The 12,303-nt window shown below is 32.5% G+C and overlaps 1 protein-coding gene across 3 annotated transcripts in view; it reads right to left on the reverse strand.

Annotated features, from left to right (window-relative positions):
• Positions 1-12,303, reverse strand: part of CSMD3 (CUB and Sushi multiple domains 3) — a 654,503-nt gene that overhangs the window by 374,158 nt on the left and 268,042 nt on the right. For all 3 annotated transcript variants that reach the window (XM_074145167.1, XM_074145166.1, XM_074145165.1), the window contains one exon: positions 7,321-7,408. In XM_074145167.1, coding sequence (XP_074001268.1) covers positions 7,321-7,408 — 88 coding nt within the window. The remainder of the gene's footprint in view (positions 1-7,320; positions 7,409-12,303) is intronic.

The raw sequence follows: 12,303 nt of genomic DNA on the forward strand, positions 1-12,303 counted from the left end.
ATAGCATTATTGTTTCAAATCCTGATTACACCTGAAAATAGGGAATATATCAGGCCTTTCTCTGACATCTGAATCTTGTACTCCATAATTTCAGCTTGCTGTTTTTAAAAGGTTGCCTGCCACACTTGTAAAGTATTTCTATAAACTGGCACTGTGGACAACTATAGTTTCACAGGTCTTCAGAGAACACTTTTTACCTTATCAGTTGCTAAATGATGGTCGTAATGTTTCTGAATGAAAATCTTGTGTTATTATTTATCCTATTTATGGTATTAAAAATATGTGATGAAACCTTGCAGAAAAAAATCATAGAGCATTATTTACACAACTCCACAGTGATTGTGTAAAGATACTTTTGTCCACATGACCAAGACTAGCATTTTACAATAAAAAATGCAACAAAACACGATATTTTGAAAAGGCTTCCAAAAGGAAAATGTCGTAAAAGTGGAAAAGCACAAATTCCCTTTCCTTCATTATTTTTAGATGGCCTAATATGAACAAATATTTCCATTATATGTAATAGTTAACACAAGTTACATGACCAACGATATTCTCTAGTCTAGGCACAGCTAACACTATGGATGTTAGTAAGTGTAAAGCACTAGGGCACAAAGACCCACTCATAACCTAACTAAACATAGGTGTGCTGATATTTTGTGAAAACATGAGTCCTTACTCATGCAGGAGTAAGGGAAGTGCTGATATAAAAGCTTGTCATTGTACTTTTGTTGCAATTTCCCAATGATTTTGTGCACATACATATCTGTATATGAGGCTTTTAAAAATCAATTTGGAAATCTGAATACCCCAAAGCTATGTAAGGTTTGATTTTATCTATTAATTCAGCTCTACCCAATTAGAAGAAGATAGCTTCTTTATTTAACTACCTGTGCAGAAAAGGAATTAGTTGTTTGGTTGGGGTTTTTATTATTATTATTATTTTTGTACAGTTCCTTGAAAAATCACAGAATTACAGAATTGTAGGGGTTGGTAGAGACCTTCGGAGATCATCTAGTCCAACCTCCCTTCCAAAGCAGGTCCACCCAGAGCAGGCTGGACAGGAATGCATCCAAGCGGGTTTTGAATATCTCCAGAGAAGGAGAAGCCACAGCCTCTCTGGGCAGCCTGTTCCAGTGCTCTCTCACCCTCAAAGTAAAGAAGTTTTTCCTCATGCTGAGATGAAATTTCCTTTGTTCCAACTTGTGTCAATTGCCCCTTGTCCTGTCACCAGGCACCAATAAGAAGAGTTTGACCCCATCCTCTTGACACCCACCCCTTAGTTATTGATATCTTACTTCCAGGGCCTGGGGATCCTGAGGTCCGGCCTTAGCAGTAAAGACTGAAGCAAAGAAGGCTCAAAGGGTAGGAATCAATGACTTTATATTCAGCTGGTGACCAGTAATAAGCTGAGCACTAGGAAATCAATATGGGGTCTTCTGCTGTTTAATATTTTCAGCCTTAACCTTGATGGTGAGACAGAATGAATTCCCAGAAAATGCACAGATCATACTAAAATAGAAATAGTAGCTGACATACTGAATACCAGAGCTTCAATCCAGACAACTGACAAGCTTGAGCACTGGGCCAACAGAAACCTCATGAAACTCAGCAAGTAGAGATATGAAGTTCTGTGTTCTCATCCTGAATAAAACAAACTAAATATTCACCTACATGAGAACTGGTGGCAGCAGATCAAGAGAAATTATTGCTCAACTGGTGAGGTTGTATCTGCAATATTAAGCCCAGTAGTCTCCTATTTCAAGTGAGATATTGATAAAAACTATAGAGTGGAGGTTGGTTGGAGACCTAGAGCACATGATCTACAGCAAAAAGTTGAGGCAGCTAGTCTGACAAAGAGGAAGCTAAGGTACTGTCTAATGACAGACCATAACTACTTCAAGAACTTTTACAAAGAATGAAGCCAAACTTTTCTTAATATGACAGACAATATACAAGGGGCAGTTTCTGAGATTCAGGTTTTATATTACAAGAAACTTCTCGTAAGAAAGGCAGGGAAGAACTGGAACAGCACACCCAGACTGTTGTGAAATCTCCGTTCTTGGGGGTTTTCAGGATTGGTTAAAAAAGTCACAGCTGATCTGAATTAGTGTTGGCATTGGGCAGGAGGTTGGAGTTGATGCCCTCTCAAGGACCCTTCCAATCAATATTTCTATGACTCATTCAAGCTGTTCAATTTATTTTGAACTCATATAAAACTTTTGTATCTACAACATACTGTGCTAAAGCAGTTCATAGCTTTAAAAATGAATGCTTAACTTAAGTCTCTTAGTAATTTTTTCTGCCAATTTCTATTTCTAACAGGACAAAAGATGATTGCCATTGAGTTTGCATTTCCAGGAATAAAACCCAAAATTTAGAAATACTTCCATTAGAAAAGAAGTATGAGTAAATATTAAGGAAGATAGTTATACAAATTTGAGAAAACACTTTAACCTCATATTTATTTTTGAAGTGTCCATCATCTGCTCCAAATTTGGGATCCGCCTTTAGAGAACACAAACTAAAAGCAGTAAGAATGATCCTAAAATGAAGCTATAGCATCTCTAAATGATTTGAAAGAGTGGGTTTAAAATTTTGAACTTCATATCAAGTTTATATTAAACAGTATTATTTTAACAGTTGGCATATGTGTAGCAAACTAACTAATTTTAGATTATTTTCCTCCATTATTTGATATATTTTATAAATTATTATTGAACAAGAATCAGTTATGCAAGGAATCAAAACTTAAAACTCAGGTGTAACAATAAGTTATATTCTGCATTTTGAACGTACATTCCTCTTCAAAATTTTGTGATGGATAAGTGGGACTTCAGAAGAAAAAGGAAATGATGCAGTTTGGATTTTTGCACCAATGTGCAGATAATACATCTGAATTCATACATTGCAGTACTATTCTGTTTCTGTAGAATCAACTGAAAAGTCATATATACATTGAAGTATAGAAAAAAGTATTCTCCAAGATTCACATCTTTCTGCCGTATTAACCTATTCTGCCCACACCTGCAACTGAACAAGTTTGAGGGAGTACACCATTTTTTGCCACAGAAAAAAACCCAAACAAAACCAACCAGAAATAGCTAACCACCAGCTCCTAAAGTCTGTCCTTATCAAAGAATTCACTTAATATTATAATATATTTTAATTATATTTTAATGCTAATGTAAATAAATGATCAGTATTCCAGCGTATATGTTTTTCTCCATCTGCAGTAAAAGAAGCTAAAGCTACATATAAGCTTTCAAGACTATGCAGTGAAGCACATTTTCTTAACCTAGCAACTTTCTACATAACACTGATCCATAATTATTTATGTGCAAGCTACAGATAGAATCTACCGTACTTTACTTGAGCCACAGTAGGAGAGTTGAGCTAAGCGACAGCATCTGTCCCAAGTTAAGACCATGTGTAGGAATATTTTTGTAGATCAGTTGATGCAGTACTTGGAAATACCACTGCAAGATGTTAGGATTCCAAGATACAATGTTAGAAGATTTAAATCTTCAAAACCTCTGGTCAAGAAAAATCCTTAACGTGCTGAACAAACTAAAGTGATGACTAAATTTCAGTTGCAGAGGATCTCACAGCACTCTGGAGATCATTGGTAATGCTGCTTAAACAGTTCTTAAGGTGTCACCTGTTGCCACAAAGCTTGTACTGTCACAGGCTTCTGCTTGACAAAGGAACCAATTAACTGCTAACAAATGAAACGTACTATTTCCCTTTAAGATAGCCTCACATCTCATGCTACAAATTGTCTGAGTGTTGTTCAATTTTCATGATGTTTGGATTGAAGTTTCAGACTTTAGAAGCTCACCTTACATATTGGAAGAGAAGGGTATGTGATTCAGAGAAATTTTAAGGAAAACTTAAAGAGGAATTTTATTGAGTCTGCTGAAAATTTTTAGTTTGCTTTTGTTCCTTGTAAGACCCCTTTTCAATATATCATGTTCAACTTGAGATAAATGACGTACAAATTATAATATTCAGGAGTCCCGTTTTTTCCAAGTACAAATCTCACCGTTCACATTCTTAAGACCTTTAACAAGCCTTAGATAGGAAACCATGCTATTTATCCCTAATACATATAAGATGAACGCAACCAAAGGAGTATTTGTTCCCTTTTTCAAGGCCTGTCAATAAAGTGGCTAGAAATTGTGCACTTGTGTGTGTGTATATATGTCCTCCCACTATTTCCAAATAAAATGTTTTTGCATTATAAAGAGAGGCTACCACAAAATACTGGAAAGACAGACTTTTGAGAAAAAATTAGTTCTTTCTGGGTCATTTCTGAGAGCTACACTCAGAATAGTCCTGCCTATTAAGGATATATTGCACTAGATGGAATTTATCCAGAGAAGACTATCCAGACCAGATTGCTTTTATCATGAAAGAAAGTGAACCATGAAAATTCAAATATTTAGTTGAAAGGATTTAGTTCAAGGATGGCTTTTGAGCATAAATTTGAGGTGGCAGTGAAGCCATTGAGAAGCCTGTGCTTTCAGAAGCTATTACTGCTCTGCGATCTAACCTGTTAGAGAAACCAGGAAGCAAGTAGGCCGCCCTTCAAATCAGCAGGATTTTAGACTGTTCCTAGAATCTGTCCTCAACAGAATGAGGATCAGTTAAGTGCTAGTTTGTTAGGGTTTCATGTTTTTTTCATTTTTTCTTACTTTGTAAAAAGGTTGTTTCCACACTAATGTCAAGAAGTGATCAAAATAAGGATCAATACAAAAAAAAAGAGTTCAGTTTGATCTGAAAAAACGTTCTTTGGTGGAAGGTGAAAAATACTTCCTCACCAAAATACATATTCCTGGCCCCCAAAATCACAACTCATAAGACTAAGAACATAATAATGTACCTGTTACATCTTTTTATTTTGTTTTGAACAAAAGCTTATTTACCTTTTCTGTTCACGAAAAATGTCATTAAAGTGAACACATCTTTTCACCTTCATTTTTTTTCACTTCCAGTGGTAATTGGATGTGTAAGCCATGTCCTTTCACTTACATACATTTGAAATGTCCTTGTTATTTGTTCTTTTCCATTATGATGTGATTGGATTTATCATTATGTCATACATATAAGCACTAAATAGCACATTCATGGGAATTGATAGAAAAATTGATCTTCTCTCACAGATAATTTGGGCATATTTTTCAAAAAGTAAAAATAAAATCACTGAGTTTAGTGGAAAATTAGATTAAAAATCACTTCAAAAGAAAATATATTGATTTTGATATCTTGTATATCTTGTATTTTATTGTTCGGTAATTTGAATGCCTTCTCCTTTCATTATCTCATAAATTCATTTGAAAGCTTGACAGTCACATCATCACAGTGTATAGTGAAAAATAATCTTAAATTACGTCCTAAAAGTTTGGCCTAAAAAGAAAGATAAGGGCATTATTATCATATCTTCTTCAAGGTACTGCCTGTCACATAAGTTCTTGCACATAAGTCCTTCAGTGGTTGCTTGCAGAAACAACACTAGAAAAGGACTTGCAGATTCTCTGTCAAAGGCTTTCTCTACCAACCCATATTTCTGAGGTTAAAATACAAAACACTGGCCTAAGTAATGATTCCAGAAAGCAGGACAGTTAAGAAATACAGCTAATTTATTTTTATTTCTCTGAAAATAAGAAGAAATCTTTTTTTGTCAGGTAATGTCAGAAATAGCATTCCATATAAAATTAGTAATAAAGCTTTCTCTGATGCACATTGAATTTTTTTCTTTCTCAAAACTAGAGAAATAGAGAGACTATAATAAATAACTGGGAAATTATAATCACTAACTGACTACCAGCTAGCACATTTATTTGGGATATCATTGTCAGTACTATGTTCTGCTTGATTATGGGGAGAAAACACAAAACAAAACCAAAAAATGTACAAGAAGTTATGTAAAAGAATGAAGTAACATAATTTCATAAAATCGTTGCTCATCTCCAACATTATACTAACACTTCTATCTTCTAATGTTAGGAAATGTGCTGTGTGTTATGTAAAGTACATCTTTTGAACAAAACTGAATGTAATAAAACCATTTAATTTGAAAATGATCAATCTCCCCACTACTTATTTGTTCCTTTTCTCTTTCCTCACTTAGGTGTTTTGAAGGGATTTGTAAACTTGACGATAATGTGAAATTAGCATATGACGTAAAGCAAGAAAATACCTTCAGATTTATTCTTTTAATACAGCCAGTCTATATATCAAATATATAATAATATGTATGTTTAATCCTTAGTGTGTGATTAAATGAATGTTAAACAATTAAAAAAGAAACAATTCAGAAACTCAGATAGATAAGAGATTAAAATTGATTCAAAACATTTTCAAGAAGTGGTTTTATATGTGTTTCTACTCATACGATACATCAGCCACTGCTGTTACTGACAGTAGGAGTCATATTTATTCACTGAGAAAAAAAACATAGAATGTTTTGAAAGAGTATTACAAACTTTTTTTTTTTTTCCTTACAAGATAATGAGTTTGAAAGAAACATGAGAATGGAGGAGGAAAGGGGGCTAAAATTTGAGTTTAGGTTAAATTAAAATAAAAAGGTGGAATAGATCACTGGGAGTGTACGATCCTTTGATTCTTTGGAGTCTTCTTAGAAACACTTGAAAAAGACAGCAAGGAATCAAAAGCAAGAATTTGCTAGAAACAAAGTACAACTTTTTAGTTCTGAATTATTTTTTTTAAGACAATAATACTATACACTACCAATTTGGTATGTATCAAAATTAATAAAAAAATAGTCTGCATGAAGAGTGCTAAAACACTCTGAGGACTACTAGGGAAATACACCTGCATGTATCAAACTTCTGGATTCCAGAAAAATATACTATAGAAAATACAATATTCCCTTAGATTCCAATGAATATTTCCATAATAATATCTGAAACATCCTCTGTGAGGTTTTCTTGTTCTTTTTGTGTTGCATTCAATTTTGCTTCGTCCTTCACAAAAGCCTCCAGTACCACGTGTATACTCAATATTTGTAAATCTAACACAGTATTTACAAGAGAAAATTATTTTAACTTACCTTCAATTCATTTTTTGCCAGATTATGAGAGATACATGATCTCTTCCAAGTAGTTTTTTTATCTTCTTTGCATGTTAAGTAGAGGCTATAGTTAACTTCATAGTTTTATACAGAATTGCATTTCATTTTTTACTGATAAATCCAGTTTTGAAAGAGTAGCTTAACAACAGCAATAAATTTTTAACATACACATTTTCCAGGTTCAGTATTAGAGAAATGATACAATGGTAGGGTTTATATTTTACCTAAAATCTGAGCCTATCCGTTTTCCATTTTCTGGTTCTCCAGGATCTGGACACAAATTGGATGCCTGTTTAATACCTCCCTCATTTACTGCAAAAAAACAAAATAGAATAAAATAAATAAACAAAAAAAGATAAAATAACACAGTTTTTAGATAATACAGAGTTAAGCAATTAAAAATATTTTTTAAAGTACATTATCTGCATTTTAGGTCCTTTAGAACATGTTTTCTACAGAATATGATCACCCATATAGTCTTTGCTTTCAATACATAAGTTTCTCCTCCTTATGATATGCAAAACATGTACTTTCTGGTTTGGAATTTTTTTTTTTTTTTCAAAAAAATAACAAAAGGTTTTTATAAGTTGTACTAATCAGCTATTTTGTTTTCTTGTAATATTATTGAACCCATATGGAAATATTATTACTATTCCTTTACAAACATTAACATTTAGAGGAGTGTTCATCAAGTTTAGGGCTGTAAGATTTTACTGTGAACATAATCTAATAAATGTCATCTCCACTAAGAGCTGACCTTTTCTCCTTGAATTATAAGAAAACTCAAATGCATAGGCTCATGCTGAGAGAATTGTCCTTAATCAGTATTGAAAATGCAGATATTCCTAAAATATGGTGATTTTAAGATAAACTCAAAATGCCAGTTTGATTTGCATACATTTATCTTACAGTAAACTAAAATGGATCTTCAGAAAGAAACTTCCTGTGAACCTTTCAGTGTGTTTTTCCAGAAATTTTTATGTAGTGATTTAGCCCTCAGTATATTCATTGTTTTGTGGGGTTTTTTTTCAATGCATTATATACTTTCTCCTAATTTTTATAGCTTGAAAAGGTATATCTTACATAAATAAAATAATAATAGGCCAAAATAATTCTATTAATTTGTATTTAATTTTTGAAGTTCATTGAACCAGGAGGTAGCAGATCCCCAAAAAAAACTTTAGCAAAGGCGGTAGGTCTGCTATTACTTGGTAAATTCATGGCCCGATAGCAGAATATTTTTTTTCAAAAATACAAGTTGACATGAAACCAAAGATTTATATTAGGCAGAAAGAGATTTTCACCTTTGTTATTCTTTATTTCTATGGAACTAGACCAATGGATTTGCAGTATCAGTTTTTAACTTTCCTTTAAAGAGAAAGTTTGCATGTAATTAAGCTAATGTCATTAAATTGTAAATTCTATATACTTGAATAAAAAAATGTAGTTTGTAACGGTACTTCTAAAGGGTGTTCACTAAATTTCAGCTTCTAATCAAGGAAAATAACATTCAGAATACTTGGGGGTTTTGTCTTCCTTGATTTTTTTTCTTCTTACACACAAAGGGAAGAATTGGGTTGCTACCCCTGAGGAAGTCAAAGGCCAAATAAAAATGTTGCAGAGGGTTACAAGGAAAATGTCTGAACTTAGCACACACTACTCAAAAAACCTATCAGGCCCAGCCCTTGTCAACTGGAACTACAGTAATTATCCTCCTCTGCCCTTAAAGAGCTGCACCATCTCCAAGGTTGTTCTAATAGCAAACAAAGGTAATCTATGTTCATCTGCATCTCTATGCTCAGAGGACTTTGGGACAAGGAGGGCTCTTCCTTGAGCCCCTTCCTATTACCAGGTTTCAGTCTTTTGCTCCCCCAACACTTGTAGGTGTGATGAAACCATATTAGCTATAGAAATTCAACTTCATGCTAATGTTGGAAAATATATATCTCTGACAATTACAATTCCATAAACAGCATTTTACAAGGGCATCTAGTAGGAACTTGTTGGATGAGCATTTAAAATGAATGAACTCTTTGAAATTTCTGGGTGTTTTTTTATAGTTCCAAAGTCTACACAAAGACGTGATAAATAAAGAATCATCATAAATAGCCCATATATATAGAAAATACCTTAAAACTTGGGGTAGACAATTAGAATTCACTGAGCAATGCAGAAAGGGAAAGGAGGTACACTTGAGAATGAACATGGAAAAAGACACCTCATTTTTGTGACTGTCTGTTATCTTTTCTGACATTAAACCGATGTTAAAACTATAGTTAAAAACTTATTCATGATGCTGATAATAATATTAAAGAAATTAAACTACAAGGGTGCCATTTTGAGGCTGTATCATATGTCTATGCACACAGAAGAAATTCTATACTATAAACAAAAATAAAGTAAAAATATTATTAGAACAGAACTAATCCCATTTTTTGTAATTCATGTTTCAATATTTCAGATAACTATTTTATTTTTATACACTATATTTTCCTATACACATGTAATAGATTGAATATTCATATAAAAAAGAATATTCTACTGGATTTCAGAGCACAAGAACTGTTATATACTTCAATTTCCACCAAAAATGGAAGCTTAAAAATCCTATTGTTTTTTGACAACTTCTGTATAAAGTTCCATTCTTAAAAATATTTTATGAAATGTATTTTTAAATTATAATTTATGGATTTATTAATATTCATAAATAAAAATACAAACATTTATGTTAAAGAAAATCAACAAAATAATTACAGGGACAAAATTAAAATAAGATATATATCACAGTAAAAATTCAGAAGAAAATGTTAGAAGTCACTAAACTGATTTCTGATTTCATCGCGAAACAGAAATGCATTTAAGCACAAACTTAAATCCATTCTGATTTAGTGCTTTGTGAAAAATAAATGCACATTTTGTTATTTTGCTATTGACATTACTTTTCCAGACATAATGCTAGATTTTTCAGTCTACTGAAATACAGCTCCATATAGTTCCCCAGATATCTATCTATCTGTCTGTCGGTCTGTCTGTCTTTGCTTCTTTTATGCTGCAGATACTCCTATGACAATTAAAGCAATGAAAGGGTTTCCTGTAGTAAATTAAAGGCTCCTCTAGGGAAAGCATTTTTCATGGTCTGATCATGAAACTGGGAGCAAGAAATTCCAGAATTCTAATCCAGATTGAACTAGATTCCCCAATGATATTTTTTTTTGTTGTTAATCTCAACACTTGCAAAATTAAGTTGATGCGTACTTGTTTCAAAGTATATTATCAAGTCAGATATTTTCATCCTGGCTTTACTATGTGCAAATCACCTATGCATTAGTATTGAATATTGTATACCCGATACATTCAATAAAAGTAAAATAGGGAAAAGACATACACATGAAAAATGTTAAATGATAATCTCTAAAGACATTGCTAATACAAGGCATAATGTTAAATAGGTATTCACTTATCCTTATCTTATTTCTACTAACAGTTGAATGCTGGTCATTTTTTTTAAAGGACCCTATCTGTTACTGTAATGCAAGTACAGATCCAGCTGAGGGTACATTGGGAATTTTATCTTAAGTCAACAGCTAAATACGTAGGCTTTTCATGAAATACTGCCTCTTCAGTTTCCTAAGACACCAAAATTACTAGCTAACCAAATGCTAGATTACAATATAAAATCTTAGTTATCTGACAACATTATGATCACTAAAGGTAAAAATCATAAAGATTTTCACCTTCACTTATTATTGCCTCATAGTTAACCTGCTCTGCATAACCAATAAAACAAGATAGAGAAGTTTTCAGCTCTACGTAGACTCTAATGACATATAGAAGTCTATAAAGATTTTCAAAAATATTTTGATAAATTTCATAACTGATTTTGTAACAATCACCTTTAGATATTACAAGTGTCTGGTACTTCAGTATAAATATCCAATTCCTATTAATGTTTATATAGTGAAATATTTAATGATTTGTGTGAAGTAAATTTATAGAGAAACAATCTGTATTATCAGCCTCTATATGAATATATATAGGATGATAATGAATGAATACATGAATAGAATAATGACTATTCTCATTTGTAACTATAAAAGCACAGATGGACCATCAGACAGAGACCTCAGTGATGTACCTTGAAAAAACTACTGTAATTATCTTACTGTTACTTCTTGTCATATAATGACTCTACTTTCCAGTCACCCAATAAGCGTAAAAAGAACACTTGTTTTTAAGTATCTTGGTACAAAGTTTTCAAATACACCAGAAATGTCTTACAGAACTATTTAGGTGATGCAGTTTACATAGAAGTTGAATATGGCAATATGCAGCATTATAAAAACTCAATGGAAGTGTATTTTGCTTTATTTTTCTCACTTGGTAAATGTTAGAGTCTTGCTGCTTGAAGACACCTTTTTATAAAGAAATCCCATCTAATATGTTGACAGTTTAATATCTAAAACTGAAAAATGCTTTAAAAGTTGTGCCACTGTGCCTGCAAAATCCTGGAAACTGAATCCATCACTGACACTTTAAACAAAAAAATTAGTGCAAATGTGTCCAACCTAAGGAGCTTCAAAAACAAGTCCTTCCACTCCTGTGAAGAATAATGAAATGTAATATAAGCAGACATAGGCTATGCAGTTAGACCATCTTTATTTTAAACAATTACTTCTAAATATTTAAAATGCGGTTCTAGTCCAAAAAGGAACTCTATAAAAATGGCACGTTCTTTTGCAAAAGATATTCTCTTCAATGTATTTAGGGCCACACCCATTTAATTTATGTTAAAAAGTTGCCTGACTCCTCCTTCTGAGTTAATCAAGACCCAGTCCTGTAAGATGCTGACCACTTTCAATTTCTATTTTCTATAATTAAAATTGAAGACACTAAGCATCTCCAGAAATTTTAAAAGTACAGTTAATCAGTTCAAAATGTCAAAGTTAATGATGAAAAAAAGATTCAGAAAGTGACCTTGTGTGTCGCTTGAAAAAAATATGTGCTTGCACATTTGTAAATGAGGATAGGCTTTGGGTTGTATAGCCTTTTGCTGCTAGTACAAATTTTTAATTAAAATAATGTAAATTCTGTTCATAGCTAAGATTTCAGCTGATACCTGGGAGACTGAATGTTTATTTCTTTATAAATACTGCAAATTTAATGCAAAATTACTGACAAAATAAGAAGTCATTCTACAATGCCAGATT

Source organism: Numenius arquata, chromosome 3 (assembly GCF_964106895.1).
Source record: "Numenius arquata chromosome 3, bNumArq3.hap1.1, whole genome shotgun sequence".
NCBI lineage: Eukaryota > Metazoa > Chordata > Aves > Charadriiformes > Scolopacidae > Numenius > Numenius arquata.